The sequence below is a fragment of the Suricata suricatta genome, chromosome 3, assembly GCF_006229205.1.
Source record: "Suricata suricatta isolate VVHF042 chromosome 3, meerkat_22Aug2017_6uvM2_HiC, whole genome shotgun sequence".
Classification (NCBI taxonomy): Eukaryota; Metazoa; Chordata; class Mammalia; order Carnivora; family Herpestidae; genus Suricata; species Suricata suricatta.
Window position 1 is genome coordinate 128,840,668 of NC_043702.1, and position 19,308 is coordinate 128,859,975.

Consider the following 19,308-nt stretch of genomic DNA (forward strand, 5'->3'; position numbering starts at 1 on the left):
CATATACAGCACAGGGCTATAAAGCTAGGGGGAGCGAGAGATGAGGGAGTTCTATTACTTCTTCTCTCCAAGTTTGCTTAACACACAGATACAAAGACTCTGACACTGGGCTTGTTGTTAAGGTCAAGGCTTATGCTGAAGATTGGTAGACCTGCAAACACAACCCCAACAGATGTCATCTGTTGCATCAGCCTATTCAGTTTTGCAGTGACATTTGTATGCGGATATGAAATTTGAGCCTTGTTTGATTAACAGATAGGGTGGAACTTTGAGACAGTTGTCTTTGGCATCCTGAGACCTCTTTCATAAAAGAAAGTTCTTTTGCTTTTCCTCCTTAAAGTTAATTGTAAATACAGCAGGTGGATCTCACTAGGAATACAAATGTTGCTTCTTGAGTTTGCATAATGAGGTTTATTGATTGTTAGGCTCTTATTTAGCTATTTATGAAATAGCTCTATTACATATGGCTGATTTTAGTGTGATATGCACTGTGAAATTTGTACACATGATGAGCCAACATGGAGTAGAAACATTACCCTCCTGTGATTTGGGAACTGGGTGCTAATCCATGTTGTCTGTGTTGGAGACAGAAAAATCGCTTTTTATTGCAACATTCTGCCACCAGTTACAATTTTCTCTTTATGTCCCAGTTTGCAAAAAGCTTTTATACTACTCTAATTTCTACACATTTTCACTACTCCGTATTGTCAGTTCATTAAGGTTTAAAATTCTAGGTTCTAATGCAGTGACTAAAAATTGAAGTATTTAACTTAAAACAGGAAGTCTGACCTCCTCCTTGGTTATGATGCTGATCTGAAAATAGGATGTGTTTCTGCACTTGTTTTAACATTTAATCACTTTGAGGAATAAGCAGACAGGTAAAATGTGGCCTCTGGGTAGCATGGCGTCAATGTGGCTTCCCACGCAGGACTAGGGTCATCTGCCTCACTCGAGCGCTTCTTAGAAATGCCTCGCCTCCTCTGTACTGAGTAAGATTTTTTTCAGTTTTTATTTTTATTTTTTTAAATTTTATTTTAATGAGATTCCCAGGTGATATGTCCTTAGAGTGGCAGCAGTCTGTTGGTGTGTGCGTTGGAGTCTTCCAGATAACGGAACCAGCCGGAGAGGTAGAAATACACAGGAAGGTTTATTAGGAGGAATTGGCTCAGCCGGGGGCTGAGAAGTCACACCGTCTTTCATCCACGAGCAGGAGTCCCAGGGAAGCCGGCGATGTAGCTCCAGTCCAAACCTGGTCTCCAACGGCCTGGGCCTGAGAACCGGGGAAGGAGAAGATGGATGTCCCCGCCCAATCAAGGTTGCACACTTGTCCTTCCTCTGCCTTCTGTTCTCAGGCCCTCTTGAACAGGGGAGGGTGGTCTTCTTTACTCAGTCTGATTCCAATGCTTCTCTCTTCAAGAAGCACCCTTATACCTAAAATAATGTTCTATCAGCTGTCTTAGCATTCCTTAGCCCAGTCAAGCTGACACATAAAATTAATGTGTAGAATGAAAAGAAATCATTCAACAAACAAAAACGCTTATTGGATCCCATTATAGATCTACTGGTTAGAATCTCAGGGGAAGGGTCCTGGAATGTTAAGTTTGAGAAAGTTTGCTGGATAATGCTGACTGGCATTGCTGGGTGAGACCCACTGCTATCTAGAGCTCACATCTGACCGTCTTGTGATCCAATAATTTTGACGTAGCCCTATGGATTTTTTCCTTACATTCAGCTTATGTAGTTCTTTTTATTTTTTAAGAGAGAGAGAGAGAGAGAGAGAGAGCATGAGCTTGGTCATACAAGCAGGGGAGGGGCAGAAAGAGAATCTGAAGCGGGCTCCGTGCTGACAGCAATGAGCTGAATGTGGGGCTTGACCTCATGAACTGCTAGATCATGAGCGGAACCAAAGTTAGATGCTCAACTGACTGAGCCATCCCGGTGCCCCAACCTAGAGGACATTGTGCTAAGTACAGTGAGCCAGTTACAGAAGAACAATACTGTATGATTCTACTTACGGGAAGTATCTAAAATAGTCAAATATGTGGAAACAAACTGAATGGTATTAGAGTCTAGAAGAAATGGGGAAGAAATGGGGAGTTCTTGTTGAAAGGGTATGAAGTTTCAGTTATGAAAGATGAATAAGCTGTAGAGATCTGATGTGTGGTGTTGTGCTTACATAGTTAACAGTACTGTACCATACCCTTAAAAATTTAACAGGGTGGCTCTCCTGTGAAGTGTTTTATCAAATAAGAATTTCCATTTTAAGGCCTATTTATTCATCCATTGATGGACACTTGTGTTGCTTCAGACTGATTATTTTCTGTTTGTTTGATAGTAGTCTTCCTATCAGGTGTGAGGTGATACCTCATTGTGGCTTTAATTTGCATTTCCCTTATGATTAGTGATGTTTTGTGTCTTTTTGTGTCTGTTGGCCATTTATATATCTTATTTGGAGAAATGCCTTTGCCCATTTAAGAATTATTATTATTTTTTTAAGTTAATTTATTTATTTTGAGAGAGACAGAGATAGCATGAGCTGGGAAAGGGCAGAGAGAGAGAGGGAGAGACAGAGAATCCCAAGCAGGTTCTGTACTGTCAGCACAGAGTCCTATGCGGGGCTTGAACTCATAAACCATGAGATCATGCATGACCTGAGCTGAAGTCCAGAGTCAGATGCTTCACTGACTGAGCCACCCAGGTGCCCCCTGTAAAAGAATTATTTATTATGTTTTAAATTTCTAATTTTGGTAGGATATACCTAACAATATTTACCATTCTAACCATTTTTTAATATAGTTTATCGTCAAATTGATTTCCCTGTAACACCCATTGCTCTTCCCCACAAGTGCCCTCCTCCATAACCGTTACCCTCCTCCCCCTTCAGCCCTCAGTTCATTTTCAGTATTCAAGAGTCTCTCATTTTAACCATTTTTAAGTGTACAGTTTGGTAGCATTAAGTATATTGACATTGTTGTGCAACAGGTCTCCAAAAGTTTTTCAATTTGTAAAATTGAAACTGTCTCCATTAAAGAACTCCTCATTTCCCTCAGTTCCTACCACCTTTCTCTATTTTCTGTTTTTGTGAATTTGACTACTCGATGTCCTTCCATTTATTTAGGTTTCTTTAATTTCTTTCAACAGTATTTTATATTTTTCAGAGTATAAGTTTTGCACTTCTTTTTGTTACATTTATTCCTAAGTATATTCTTTTTGGTGCTGTTGTAAATGGAGTTGTTTTTGTTTTTGTTTTCTGAAAGTAAATGGAATTCATTTTCTGATTGTTGCCGCCATATAGAAATGTAGCTAGTTTTATATATTGATGCTGTATCGTGCAACCTTGCTGAATTCATTTATTACCTCTAATAGTTTTCTGCACATATGGTTTTTGTAGTATTTTTTATGATCAAGATTATGCTGTCTGCAGAGAGTTAGTTTTACTTCTTCACTTCTAGTCTGCATGTCTTTTCATTTTGTTGCCTGAATGCACTTGATAGAATTCCAGTACAGTGTTGAATAAATAGAATTATCAAGCATTAACAAATTTGTCCTGGTTCTGATCTTAGGGAATAAGCTTTCAGTCTTTCCATTAATTATGATAGCTGTGGGTTTTTTGAAAAATCAGGTTGAGGAAGTTGTCTACTTTTCTTCTAATTTATAGATTGTGCTTATTCTTCACTACCTTTTATTTTGCTGTTTTGCTGACTTTTATAACTAATTAATGTACTACGACTACTACGAGCCACTAACTTTGGTTTTATCCCATGTCAGTCACTGTTGTGTTTTACAAGTAACAGCTCAATGGATATATTTTATTCTACTCAGTTTTAATATTTTTGACATATGTATCTATCTGAACATTGGAGAGCATGCCTTTCGTAACAAGCTTTGTGAATCATTTGGCAAAAATATATGAAAGAAAGTTTGAAATATTGTTATTCTATAATCATTCCCCTTTGTCCAATAGATGCATCTGATCAACCGAGTAGATTGAGAGCACATTTTGTTGTTGTTGTTAAGATAAAAGCAAAACATGTTCACTTCAGAAAGTGCAGACAAGCAAAAGTTCAAGTGTGTGTGACTTTTCCTTGGGTACATTCCTAGAAATTGTTTCAGGTCAAAGGAACACATATTTCTGAGGTTCGTGTGCTAGCTGTTGCCACATTGCTCTCTGGAAATGATGTACTCCTAGTAGCAATGTGTGATGCCCTTTTGATTCTTTCTCAGTCATAGATGATATGAACTTCGGAATAGATTATATTGCATTTCGAGAGATGAAAAATTCCACTTACTTGAAAAATATTTTGTACGATGAGACATGACAATTGCCAGCAGCAATAAGTTTGTTGAATATTAATTAGTAGTTTTTAAAATAGCTTTTAAAGTCAAAGGAGCAAGTTTGACAACCTTAATTTACTACATGAAGAAATGGAAAATCCTAGCTAAGACTTTCTTTGACAGCTTTTTAGCTTTAAAAAAATCATGCTAAAAATAGCCCTGAAAATGGTTCAAATTCTAAGAGGGCAAACAAAATGTTAATGATTATTCTTTTCTGAATTATAATACATTTGAGTTAAATTTGTGTTTGAGAAGAACTTCTAAGAATCATTTGAATTGTAGTTTTGCCTGCGTATACTAGGTATATAAATTTTTAAATAACAGGATATGAAGTATAACTTGACTGTTTTGAAAGAGAAGGCCAATAATTGTCTTTTGCTTCTAATGAGATATTCTTCCTGGTTTTAACTCTGTGTGTTGCCAACCTCTAAAACTTAAATAGAACTACAAATTGTAACAGTGTACTGATGGGGAAAATGTACTATCAACAGGTTTAAAAAATTTTTTTTAATGTTTATTTATTTTTGAAGGGGAGAGAGAGCACGTGTAGCCTGAGCACGGGTACCTGAGCGGGGGAGGGGCAGAGAGCCTGCCACGGGGGCTCGAACTCACAGACTGGGAGATCATGACCTGAGCCACCCAGACACCCCTACAATCAACAGTTTATAAGGTGTGGTTGCTAGAAATGTATAGAGATGAAAAGTTTGTGGGAAGAGCTTGCATTTTTAAATCTTTGTTCTATGAAAAACATTCTGGTATCTAGATTATTTTAATGATATTAGCAAAAGTTTCAATCTTGAAATTGTAGGTTCTTAGAATAAGAATTGCTCTTAACAGTCATTTATTTATTTATTTATTTATTTATTTATTTATTTATTTTAAATTAAAATTTTTAGTAGCCTCTACACCCAACATGGGCCTGGAACTCATAACCCTGAGATCAGGAGTTTCATGCTCTTCCCACTGAGCCAGCCAGGCACCCGGGCAGTCATTTGATTATGCCCTCCTATGCAACACACATCTCAGATTAAAGTCTGGTTTACTGCCTTTTCGTCAACAGGTTAATCAAATGTTGGTTAGGTAGCTTTGATTTATAAATAAGGCATTATACCAGGTCTGCTAAGTTAGGAGAGTTTGGATGAATAAGATACTAAAACAGAAAACAGTCCTGGGTTGTAAATAATAATCAAGTAAATTAATAGTAACCAAGTGGTGTAAGAGACTGATGGGGTTGGGGACGAGGCTTCCTTTAGAATGGAGGGAAGTGTCTCACAGAAGTAGAATTTGAGTTTGGTCTTTGAAGAAGAGACTGGGAGAAGGCTTTCAAGCTGGAAGAAAGGTATGAGTTTACAAAAGCATAAGGTTGAAGACTGTACAGTGTTATGTGCTTGGTGTTTGTATTGGTCGGGTGAGGTGGGGAGGTAGTATAGATGGATTTGTGGTTTGTTTTCCTGGATAGGAAGCCAATTGGAAAGGCAGGAGGAAGTCAGAAAATGTGGCTGAAGTTTTACTGTGTAGTTGGTCAGTGTGGATGATTTATAGCCTGTCAGCACTTAGATTTCTTTCTCCTTAATGCAAAACTAAGGAGAGCAAATAGTACTAGGTTTGTTAAGGAATTTTATCTTCTCGTTGATGATGCTGCAGACTCTTCTGTCCCAGATCCTAAGGAAACTTGGTAATTCCCCATTATGTAGTAATACATCAGATGAGAATTGTAATCTGCATGAAATCTTGTATTTTTTTTTACCAGAAATTATCTACTGATTTTAAAATAAGGTCATGTGGGGTTGTAAAAGTTTAATTCTCTTACTGTGTGTGGCACACCACCCACACAGTTGACAACAGGTGTGTTAATAAAAGAAAAATAAGCCAAAGTTAACTCTAGTTGAATAATACAGTTTCTAGATTATTTTGATGATAGAATAGAAGCCTGTTTATAACTTTAGAGCCACTGGGTGCCTCAGTTGATTGAGTGTCCTGATTTCAGCTCAGGTCATGATCTCATGGTTTGTGAGGTTGAGCCTGGCATCAGGCTCACTGCTGTCAGCATGGAGCCCACTTCAGATCCTTTGTCTCCTCCCCGCCCCAGCTTTGCTCTATCTCAAAAATAAATAAACATTAAAAAAAAAGAAACCTGTTTATAGCTTTAAAAAAATTATAGACCAGTGGTGATTGGTATGTCCATTTATTGCCTTTATAGATCGCCCATAATACACCTTGAAAATCTCAATCTTTTGTTTTCATGCTAAATAATTTGAAGCTATTGTTCTTTGGTTAGAAATACAAGATAGTTTAGGGGCACCTGGGTGGTTCAGTTGGTTAAGCGTCTGACTCAGCTCAGGTCATGATCTTCTGGTTCATGAATTCAAGAACCGTGTCAGGCTCTGTGCTGACAGATCAGAGCCTGGAGCCTGATTACGATTCTGTGTCTCCCTCTCTCTCTGTCCCTCCCTTTCTCACATTGTCTTTCTCAAAAATAAACATTAAAAAATTTTAAGGTAAACAAGATAGTCTGGTTTCATTAAAAAACAAAATTTTATTTTTTGTGCTGCTTGTTGCATGACTAGGGGTTAGAAGACAGGTAATAGTTCAGACTTAGTTACTTACTAGCCAGGCGATGTGACTCTGGGACAGATATTTAATTTCTTTGAATCTTATCTTATTTTAAAAATAAAATAACCATTTTGCTTATCACACAGGGCTGTAAAGAATATATATTGTCTAATGTGGCACCTGCGAGGCTCAGTTGGTTAGTCTGACTCTTGATTTCAGCTCAGGTCTTCATCTCAGCGTCATGAGTTTAAGCTCTGTGTCGGGCTCCAACCTGGGTGTGGCGCCTACTTAAAACACACACACATACACCACACATTAAATAATATGTAACACTTAACAAATGTTGGTAAACCCCAGATTTAATTTTGCGTACCAGTGGGGTCATTCATATCATAATTTTAGAATCCATTTTTAGGGAGTAGATTGGTTCTGAATGTAAATGTGGACAATATAAAGGACTCAGTGTACCGAGAACAATCTGAACAGTCTCTCTAAGGAGATGGAAGGATCAAGGCAACAGTTTGAAGAGTTATTGAAAAAGAGATGGCTTCTGCTGTCCTCTGACATGGGAAGAATGGAGAAGAGGATTGAAGATTGTGAAAAGTAGGAAAGATAGAAAACATTTAAGGAGTTCGTACCCAAAGTGATCGAGGGCTGGGACTTGTGGAACGTAGAAAATGTTGGGAGCTACCGTTGTTAGGACTGTTAACTTCATCAAGAGGTCAAAACAAAGATTTCATTTTTCTCTTGCAGAACTGGTTAGGACTTGACAGCATCAGTTTAGAGCGGGCCCATATTCTTAATTCTCTTCGTAGTGTGTGACCGTTTGGAATCAGAGAGCAGGGAGCAGGCAGTATCTGGGATTGGGATGTGGGCCCAGTGGGTCCAGGAAATTGGTGGCAGCGAGGAGAGAAGGGTAGAAATAATGACAGGATTGGTAACTCTAGGCTCGGTATGAAAGCTGGTAAAGCAAACAAACTAAAAAACAAAACAGTCTCTGTCAGAAGAAGAGAAACTCTTTCCCTAGGTTTCTCTTTAGAGCAGTGAAACTTAACTAGAAATTCCCAGCAGACTTCTTCCGCCTCATTGGCCATGATTAGATTACAGGTTATGCTGGATATCTTCCTTTTGTCTCTCTACTCTTTTCTACCCTATTTTTTTTACCCCGGGAGGCTGACCTTTATGGACTGTATCCGTAGGTTCCCATGCCCTGTGGTTCCTGGTAGGGTTTGGTCATGGGGATTGGGGTCAGGCGGGTGGGGAGGGGACTGGCAGGAGATCCAAGGGCAGAGAGAGTAAATAAGATGAGTGTGTTTATAACTTTGGTTTCCTCCGTTCTGAGTAACTATCACTCCTGTCTAATAGTTCTCTAAGGAATTCTCTTTGGGTTCCTTAACCATTTCCATCCTTTGCCCTTTGAGGCCTAAGGATAGCTTTCCTGGTACTTGTTACGAGTCCTAGAATTCCACACTGTCCTTTGTTGCTTTTCTTAAACTCTGCCCACACATGTATAAAAGGGCCCTCTTTTAACTCTTCTCAGTAAGGTAGCTTGAGTGAATCATCTTTATGCTGTCCTTGCTCTGACAGATACTCATGCCCATCTTAAATCAGTCTCTGGCAAGGGGAGTGAAGCACATGCCCTTATTGGGGAAGCGCCAACAGCATTTGCCATAGTTATGTTAACTTACAAGAAGATGTGTACATACCTGTCAGTTTTGTCAGCCAGATTTACAGTAAATTAGCCATCTAGAACAGGAGTTGGCAAACACAGTCATCTTACTGTGTGGAGTGAGTAGACCATATGGCCCACAAAGTCTGAAATATTTGCTCTCTAGCCCATTACTGAAAAAAAAAATGTTCTGATCCCTGATTTAGAACTACACCATTCATGGGGCACTTGGGTGGTTCATTACCTTAAGCATCCTGACAACTTGATTTTGGCTCAGGTGATGATCTCACAGTTTGTGGGATTCCTTGTCTCTGTCTTTTTCTGCCCCTCTCTCCCTCTTTCTCTCAAAACAAATAACTAAACTTAAAAAGGACCACACTGTTCAGTATGGGAGCCAGTAGACCTACATTTCAGTATTGTCCAGTTTAGCACTTGAAATGTGTCCAGTTTAGCACTTTAATGTGGCTCCTAGAAAATTTTAAATTACATGTGTGGTTCATAATATATTTCTATTGGACAGCACTGATCTGGAGAGTTGGTCATTTAGAATTTAAATAGATAAAAAGCTGCCCTTAGGCAAAAGGCTTATTAAAATCAGTTTCCTAAAACTGCATGCAAAGCAAGAATGGCACCCAGAGAGACATTTGACCCAGGTTCAAGTCCCAAAAACCCCAACTTATTATAGGTCTTCATGCTCTTTCTTTTCTCTGAAATAATCTTTCTAGCACCTGTTCACCATAATTTTTCTTTATCATCTGGGACTCAGCTCAAATATTGACTTCCTCTGCAAACGTTCGCTTCACCCCACAGTCATCTGTTGTAATTGTCTGTGTTTACACATTTCCCCTGAGATTCTAAAGGAAGGGTTTAGAATACGTGTGTATTACCCTTTATATATTGGGTGTTCACTGGGTTTTTATTTAATGAGTTGACTATATAATTGAATGAATAAATAAATTACTGATTTAATGAGCTTGGTTATTTGTCTTTTCCTTCTGGGGAACGTTGGCAGTGGATTTGGCATAGTAGTATAAATATAGTAAAAATATAAATTAGAGGAAGCAGATTTGATGCAAAGCCCTGAAGAGACAGCCCAAGTTGAAAGGCACAATTCTTTGGAGTTGTCAGTGTGGTCCTGAGTGCTCTCATTTCAGGTTTACTATAGGTATTGATTACACAGTACAATAAAAGATCTCTTTTATTGGACATAAAAAGTATGTAGGATACAGTTTTTTTAAAAGGTGGTATAGGATGTGATAATTTTAGAAGGCTCTTCCTCAAAACTGGTTAAAATAAGGTTTTTGATATTTCAGGGAATAAGTTTTGAGTTATTCCCATTAAATAATAGTGGACTTCCCAAGGGTTAGGTAGTGTTCACAAAGGTAAATGTTGCAAGCCTGATTTATTTGTTGGAGATTAGATGTCTAGGAGAAGACAAAATGTAGAGTAATTTTTTTTTTTAAGAGATTTATCCTTGGGTCTGCTAATTAGATGTTATCAGTTAATGATCAGTTTTCAGTGATATTAATGTTGTAAGTTAGTGATATCAGTAGACCTAGGCATGATCTTGTAGAAATTGCATTGACTTATGTGGTTGGATGTCTGTACTTTAAATCATTGCATGTTAGAGGGGCCCCTGGGTGGGTCAGTTGGTTAAACATCTGATTTCGTCTTAGGTCATGATCTCATAGTTCATGACTTTGAGCTCCTGCATTGGGCTCTGTGCTGACAGCTCAGAGCCTGGAGCCTGCTTCAGATTCTGTGTCTCCCCTCCTCTACCCCTCCCCCATTCACACTCTGTCCCTCTCTCTCAAAAATAAAAACATTAAAAAAAATTAAAATCATTGCATGTTAGCTTTTAGGTCATTATTCTTGGGGCTTTTATGATATTTAATTTTTAAATTTTTTGGTAGTAAGAGTAAAATCTTTTGAATATTGTATGAAGTTAATTTTAAGGTGAAGGAACATGAGTAGAATTGGCTTTTTAATATATTTTTCTTCTATTCTGTAGCTTTAATGTTGTTTAGAGTGAGGCCTTCAGAGGCTAGTTTCTTAAAGCAAGGCAAGCATGGCACCCAGAGAGACATCTGACCCAGGTTCAAATCCCAAAAACCCCAACTTTTTACAGGTCTTTATGTGGTTTTCTTTTTAACCTGCAAAGTATTTCTGGGAAATGACTTAACAATTTAGAGTGCCTTTCACTCCTTCTTTAAGTAGATTATACATACAGTAGCAATTGTTGATTCTGAAATAAAAATACTCAGGTAAATTTTGCCAAGGAAAATAAATGAGAAAATGTAAATTCTCACTAAAAGATACTACTAAAATAATACAAAGTTATGTTATAGGTTTTTACAAAGATAGCAAAGAGAAGTGGTCATCTTTGTATGTTTCAGCTTGCATTCTCTTCTGTTTTATTCATCTATTTGTGTGGAAGATCTCTCTACACATGATGATGTCTGATATTATTGGTTCCCATAGTATAGTAGACATCTTGACATTTCAATTAAAAGATAAAATAGGGGCACCAGGGTGGCTCTGTCCATTGAGTGTCTGATTTCAGCTCAGGTCATGATCTTACTGTTTTTGAGTTTGAGCCCTACCTCGGGCTCTGTGCTGACAGCTCAGAACCTGAGACGTGCTTTTGGATTCTTTGTCTCCCTTTCTCTCTGCCTCTCCCCTACTCACGGTCTCTCTCTCTCTCTCTCTCTCTCTCTCTCTCTCTCAAAAAAATTAATAAACGTTGGGGCACCTGGGTGGCTCAGTCGGTTGGTTGAGCGTTTGACTTCGGCTCAGGTCATGATCTCGCAGTCTGTGAGCTTGAGCCCCGCATCGGGCTCTGTGCTGACAGCTCAGAGCCTGGAGCCTGCTTCCGATTCTGTGTCTCCCTCTCTCTCTCTCTGCCCTTCCCCTGCTCGTGCTCTCTCTCTCTCTGACTCAAAAATAAAAGTTAAAAAAATTTTTTAAATAAAAAAATTAATAAAATGAAAAAAAAGAAAGATAAAATAGCTCTTACTATCAGATTATAAAATTTCTTTTCTAGAAGAAGATACCGTAATATTTGAAGGTATGCTTTGAAAAAAATACAAAAATGAAAACGGTACTATTTTAAGATCACTAAGTCTATTTTGAATTTAAGTGAGTTTCAGTAAAACTCCAACTCAAAAAAAGTATAACCTTAACAAGAGATTCCAATAACATTATTTTAGTAAGCAAAGTGAGCAGTGTATGCACCGGTTAGTGGGCACCAAGTTTAATAAAGTAGACATTAGCTTCTGCATGGACATTTCATTTTTCAAGTTATGATAAAAGTGTTGCTTTAAGCTGTGAATCTTTGAGAAAGAAAAACTTAATTTGTTTATATAAATAATTTTATTTTCTTCCTATAGATAGGAAACACGTTAGAAAATTTACTGAAATAACCTAAAAAATGTTTAATTAAGACATCAAAAGCTAAAGTTTAGCTAAGCTATTATAGAAGATATTATATGTGAAGACAGACTCATGAATGGAGGCAAATTTCATTCAAAATGAACTCTAGCCGTGTTTTATTGAAAGGGTAGACCAGGCTCCTGGGTGGCTCAGTTGGTTAAGTGATTGACTCTTGGTTTTCGGCTCAGGTCATGATCTCACGGTTCGTGAGTTTGAGCCCTACCTTGGTCTCTGCAGCTGGTGGCACAGAGCCTGCTTGGGATTCTCATTCTCTCCCTCTCTCTCTGTGCCCGTTCCCTGCTCACAATGCCTCTGTCTCTCTCAGATAAATAAACTTTAAAATAAAATACAAAGAATTACAGGGCAGGCAGTCTGACTGCTTGCTTAAATTGTAATAGTACTGTGATTCACTGTGAAATTAAGGAACCATCTGTAAATCCATGACAGTGGGAAATCACAGTGTGCAGTGTATATGGGAGTCATGCAGAGCAACAGATGCTCATAAAAACCAAATATTTTAATACCTGAATATCAATTTTTCTTGCAAATCATGAAAAAGATGCTCAAGTTAGATTAATTAATAATAGACTAATAACCTCAGTTAAACATTAGGAAGCTACATTAATGTGAGTTAATATACAAAAAGGAATCTTTGAGAATAAGGAGATCAGAATGAAATGAATTTTAGAATATTTTCATCCCCCCGCTCCCCCAAAAAACAACCCTGTACGCATTATGCAGGCATTCCCTATTCCTCACCCTCCTACTCCTGACCCCTGGACTACCACCAACCTTCTATCTCTGTAGTATTGTCTATTCTGGAATCCTACAACGTGTAGTCTTTTGTGACTGACTTTAACATGTTTTCAAGTTTCATCCATATTAAAACATATGAGTGTTTCTCTCCTGTTTTTGCTGGATAATATTCCATTTTGTGGATCGACCACATTTTATTAATCTCTGAGTTAATGGCTATTTGAGTTGTTTCAGTTTCTGTTAATATGCATAATGCTTCTATAAACATTCCTGTATCAGTTTTTGGCTGGGCACCAGATCATGACCTGAGCTGAAGCCAAGAGTTTGGACATTTAACCTACTGAGCCACCCAGGTGCCCTGCTACAGGGTACTTAATTGCATCATAGAAGAGCCATGACATCCAGTCCTTGAATAATACTGTCCTCAAAGTTTCCTACAGGTACAACTCCTTTTTCCCACCAGTACTGAGATAAAACTAACACATTAACGTTGTATAAGCTTATGGTATACAGTGGCCAACACCTGTTAATTTTATTATAGCCCTCTGGTGGGCATGAAGTGGTATTTCATCATGGTTTTGATTCGCATCTCCCTGGTGACCAGTGATGTGGAGCATCTTTTCATGTAGTGTTAGCTATTTGTATATCTTTCTGGGAGCAGTGTTTGTTCAGATACTTTGCCTATGTTTAAATCAGATCACTTGTCTTTTTATTATTGAGTTGTTAGTGTTCTTTATATATATATACATATATATATATATATATGTATATATATATATTTTTTTTAATGTTTAATTTTGAGAGAGAGAGAGCAAGTAGGAGAGGGGCAGAGAGAGAGGGAGAGAGAGAATCCCAAGCAAGCTTCACACTGCACAGAATCTGACATGGGGCTCGATCTTATGAACCTGTGAGATCATGGCTTGAGCTGAAATAGTCGGCACTTAACTGACTGAGCCATCCAAGTGCCCCAATTATATACTTTAGAGTTTTTTATACATACAATTTCCTGATCAGATTTGCAGATTTTTTTCCCTTATTCTATGTATTGTCTGTTTTTCTCATGTTGTCCTTTGTAGCAAAAAAATTAAAAATAAATTTTGATGAAGTCCAGTGTATCTAATTTTTCTATTGTTGCTTATGCATTTTAGTATTTACAGTTGCAAGATCCATTCACAGAGTCTAATCTCTCATACTGTCAGTATTGTATCTTAAGTATCATAATGAATGTAGTTGTGGACATTGTGTGTACATATAGTAGTTGTTTTTTTCTTCTAAACCTTTTTTTTTTAATTTGAGAGAGAGCACACACGCACACAAGGGAGGGGCAGAGGGAGAGAGAGAATCTTTTAAAAAATTTTGTTCATGTTTATTTTTGAGAGAGAGAGAGAGAGAGAGAGAGCGAACTAGAGTGAGTGAGTGAGCATGAGTGGAGGAGCGGCAGAGAGCGAGGGAGACACAGAATCTGAAGCAGGCTCCAGGCCCTGAGCTGTCAGCACAGAGCCCAACACGGGGCTCAAACTTACAAACTATGAAATCATGACCTGAGCTAAAGTTGTATGCTTAACCAGGTGAGCCACCCAGGCACCCCATGAGAGAGAGAAAACCTGAAGTAGGCTCCACGCTCAATGCAGAACCTGATGCAGGGCTCCATTCCGTGACCCTGGGATCATGACCTGAGCTGAAATCAAGAGTTGGACACTCAGCCGACTGAGTCACTCCAGTGCCCCTCTTCTTAACATGTTTCTGTATAAATTTCCTCCTACTGGTATTGCCTATGCTTCATTTTTTAAGAGTTATCATGTTTTGTGGTTGTACCATAATTTACATAGTCATCCTCTTCTGCTTGATTTTGAGTTTCATGATTTAAATAGTGCTGGTTAGGGGGTGCCTCTGTGGCTCAGTCAGTTGAGTCCGACTTTGGCTAAGATCATGATTTCATGGTTCATGAGTTTGAGCCCTCTGTCGGGCTCTGCACTGACAGTGGGGAGCCTGTTTGGGGTCCTCGCTTTCTCTCTGTCTCCCCCTCCCCAAAATAAATAAAAACTAACTTTTAAAAAAAGGAAAGAAAAGAAATTGTGATGGTTAGCTATGTCCATCAACTTAAAAGCTACCTTTTTTTCTTTCCTTAGGTAGGATTGACATAAAACAGTTGATGGTAAAGAAGATACGGCTGACAGCAGAGGCAGAGGTGAGTAGCTCCATGTTCCAGAAAGAAGAATGTAGAGTTAGGGTAGGGAGCCTTGTTTAGGAAGATTTTTAATGCTCAGTTGCTTAAGGAGTAATTTACCTTTCTTGTCAGTTGACACTGGAGCAGGAAGAGAAGGTCTGGCACTTCACCGTCCTGCATTTAAGACCCAGCTTGCTTTTTTCTCTTCCATCCCATCCATCACTCTCATTTCCTGGCTTGTACCAGCAGAGCTTGATTTTTATGACCCATGATTTAGTTGATTGTGTGAATGTCTGTGCAAATGCTTTATGAAAGGAACGATTGTGGTTCATAGTAAATAATAAGTCTCCAAAAAGATTCCTTGTTAGGGATGAAGAAGAAATACCAAATCAGAAAGAACATGGAGCCATTTCAATGAGGTGAACTGTTCTACAATACAGAATTCAGCAGTGCCCCTCAGGAAATGCTATCAGACAAAGAACAATTTTTTTTTTTACTATAATCTAATACTCTATGTACCTAAATGTAACGTAACTTCAAATCCATGGCCATCTTTTTTCCAATGAGAAGATCACTTCCAAAACTTATTGGGTCAACTTGAGTATGTTGACATCCATTAATGATGAAATAGGCTTGTTTTTATTTATTAATTTAGTATGCATATATGCCTTTATAGAGGATAATTTAAGTTTAGGTATTTTTATAATCATATTTCATAAAACAGTATGTGCAACATTATTTACATCTGCTTTGGTATTAGTGTCTTATAAGTGCTAGTTTTTCAGTTGTTCTCTAGTCTAGGACATAGCTTTCACTTTTGTCTTGTCTGTTGGAAGTATAGCATTTTTTCAGTCCAGGGGATGCTAGCACTAGAATTTTTAGTACAAATACCTATTTGCTTAACATTAACAGACCTCTGTCTTCCCCCACTCATCCGTTCAGTATATTTGTGATTTGTACAGTGTAATGACTCACTGGATTTTTTTTTAATGTTTACTCATTATTTGAGAGAGAGAAACAGAGTGTGAGCAGGGGAGGGCCAGAGAGAGAGGGAAACACAGAATCCAAAGCAGGGTTCAGGCTCTGAGCTGTCAGCACAGAGCCCAACATGGGACTCAAACTCACGATCCATGAGATCATGACCTGAGACGAAGTCGGATGCTTAACCGACCACCCACGCGCCCCTGACTCACTATATTTTTATATTGTGGTGTATTTACTATGTTTGAAACTGAGTCTAGACTTCTAGGTAACATTGTGTTAAGTTTTATATATTTTTCCTGATTTTATTGTGTTACCTGTGTAAGCCTTTACAACTCCAGTGATCAAGATCATTTCTGGTGCATGTCTTTTCCATTTAATAATTTGTTCCATTATAAGTGACTGTTTAAAGAGTTGATGATTAGGTAACCTCCACTTATCTGAGGGATAATTTATAATTTTGGCTAGCAAAAGAAAATTCCTTAAGGGCACATGTGCTGTTTTTAAGGGCTCATTCTTGTAAATATAGTGATTAAAATAAAGAAATTTTGTTTTTATGGCAGACTAGAGTATTTCTGACCCTTATTCCTCTGGACTGGCAGGACACACCTGGGTTTATTTTTATCTTCTGCTACTTTTGAAATTCCTCTTTTCCTCCTCTTGCTCCTTCTCCCTTCCCAGCATACGGAGACATAGGGAGAGGCATACAGTGGACATAGGGAAGATGTTTCAAGGATTTAAGGTGAAACTTTGTTATGAAGACAACATCCTACTTACCTGATTTGTATATTAATCAGTGAATAAAATTATTATGTTTTTAGTTTGGCCAGTTAGGATTTGAAGGAGAGAAAGAAATGAATGAAAGAATGGGAAAGAAATGGAGGGGAAGGGGGGTGGATGTTGGCTAATCCAGTGTCTATTACTCTATGTTGTGCAAGTGTGCATGACACAGTAGCGCAAGGGAGGACGTAGCTGGAGCAGAAGTGTGGAGGTAGGAAATTCCCACTGTCTTTTGGAAATGACACTTGATCAGCATCTGTGCCCCTGTTGGGGCATGATAGAACAATACATTTGCAAAATAGGGACTGAATTGTAAACCATTTGCTTCTCTGCCTTCATGCCCTGTTCATAAAGTTCCTTCTGCTTGAAGCTTTCTTTAACTTACTGTTTCACCAGTCAAATACTGCATATCCTTCAAATTGTGGCGCCCGTCGCTGCTTCTCCAGTGTTCTAAGTACCAGCTTGACGTGATGTCCTCCCTCTTTTATACTGTATACTGTATACTTTGTGTATACCCTGAGTGTATACACCGTGCTTTCTGAGTGAAATCACTAAAATTCTTTTGGTGAACTTTTGGTGATTTGACTTAGGAATGTTTTTATTGACAATTTGATATCTGAAGAGATGGAACATCTTGCCATTGTTTATTAATTGGAATGTTTTTAGGGAGATTTATTAGGAATGCAATGCTGATGTGAAGTTGAAGATGATGTATAGAGTTGGGAGATCAGACAAGATAGGAAGCTATGTAATATTTTAGTATTAGTGAGTAAACAGGCAGGGAGAAGGAAGCTACATTTAGATGTCTTGTTAGGGGCCATGCCTTGTACTAAGTGCTTTACAAACATAATTTTATTGAATTATCCCATTTATAAGAGTGATCTCTTAACTGGTTATATTTTGTTGTTTTGTGGATTGATATTTACTAATGTGAAATGACCATTGAGGTGACAGGTATATGAATATTGTTTGGAGCCATGAAATTTACTTCTTTTCTCTTGTGGGTTTTAGAAATAATTTTTAAAACAAATGAAAATCAAGAATCTTTGTAGTCATTTGTAATTTGGAGTCCTGCTCTAGCCCAGTTGGTCACTCAACTACATTGGACCATCTTCCCCTAATCTTTAAGGTGAGGATATGGGACTAGCTACCTCCAGGGTCTCCTCCAGCTCCAGTAGTCTGTGTCATTGCATCGCTAACTTAAACTTTTGCTCCTAATTCACCGTTTACCTGATGTAAAGGGAATGGTAGTCTGTAGCTTTTATTGGGCGACTCTTTCAGCTTCACAGAACTGGAGTTGCCAGATAAAATACAGTAGGCTTACATTTGAATTCCAGATAAATAACAAATAATTCTGTAGTCATCATGCAATATTTGAGATGTAATTAGACTAAAAAAGTCCTTTGTTATCAAGTTCATATTTCCTTGGTTTTCTGTATGCTTACTGCTAAATCTGGCAACTGACAAAGCTCTGAAAGATGGAGGAGCTCATCATAAAGAAAGGTGTGCAAAGAGTTGTTGAGTACTGAGCAAGCTTTTGAGTCTGAAGGGAAGAAGAACAAGAGATGATGAAACCAATGGTTGAACTGATTGAATCTCTTACGGTCGTATCTAGGTCCAAGTGCTGTCATCAGAAGGTTTTAAGTAATTAAAATAAAATCTGGTGCTAGTGGGATCATACAACATTGTGTAACCCTGAGTCATGACCTTTTGAAATACTTAGAATTGTAATGTAATAAGACTTAAAAGCTCTTGGACCAGTCCAAGAGAAATTCAAGTGGTTAAGTCCCAACCAACTTATGTTAATAGATAAATTAGCTTTGCTTAAACATTGTCTTAGCAAAACTATCAAATTATTTCTTTGGTTGCAGGTAAAAGAAACCTACTTTGGCTTACTTAAGGAAAAGAAAATACATTTGAAAGCTATTAATGTATCTCTTGGAATCCTAGAAGTTGAACACTTGAGCTCTTGGAAACGGAAAAGGTTTCTTTAATAGCAAGAGTTCAGATATTTCTGAATTTTTCAGTTAATAAGGTTTTTAGTCCCTTTTTTTAAGCTCAGAATTTTAGATCTTTGAGAGAGAGAATTGGGATTTTGACCAGAAGGGAAGGGCTGTAGGGTACAGCCCTGGCCTAGACACTCTGTTCCTGCCCTTACCCTTGAGGACAGTTTGCAGAGAAAAGAGGACAAGAAGAGTTAGAAAGGGAATGCCTTGGTGCGATTGGTACTTGTAGAACTTTTGTTAATATAGACAGCTTTGTAGTGGGAACACTAGGTCTAATGTGAGGGGATGAAAACTTACTTCCTGTTTCTTTTTCTTAAAAACACATTTTTATTGTAACATATTTCATTTCCTTCTATTGTAGTATTTCCAATGTTGTTTTACACATGAATACCTTATGCCTTTGCCTAACTATTAAATGAATGAACTGTTATGAGCAAGGCTCAGGTGGCATGTTGGCAAACGAGGACTTCTTTGCATGGTTTATTGCCCATCCAAGTAACCTCTTTTAAAAACGTTTTTGGAGAGTGCCAGTGTATTTGATGTATTGGCAGACTGCTGGAGACATCAGTAAGTCTGAGTCTTTTCAGCCCAGAAGTTCTTTGATTATTGTATACATTGAGGTTCGGTTG

General features: G+C 38.0%; 1 protein-coding gene across 5 annotated transcripts in view; it reads left to right on the forward strand.

Annotated features, from left to right (window-relative positions):
* SOAT1 (sterol O-acyltransferase 1) overlaps window positions 1-19,308 on the forward strand; it is a 65,296-nt gene that overhangs the window by 13,992 nt on the left and 31,996 nt on the right. For 4 of the 5 annotated variants that reach the window (XM_029935157.1, XM_029935156.1, XM_029935154.1 and 1 more), the window contains one exon: window positions 14,875-14,933. In XM_029935157.1, coding sequence (XP_029791017.1) covers window positions 14,875-14,933 — 59 coding nt within the window. Of the gene's footprint in view, window positions 1-4,933; window positions 5,006-14,874; window positions 14,934-19,308 lie in introns of those variants that run through there. The other variant, XM_029935158.1, reaches the window with a different exon arrangement.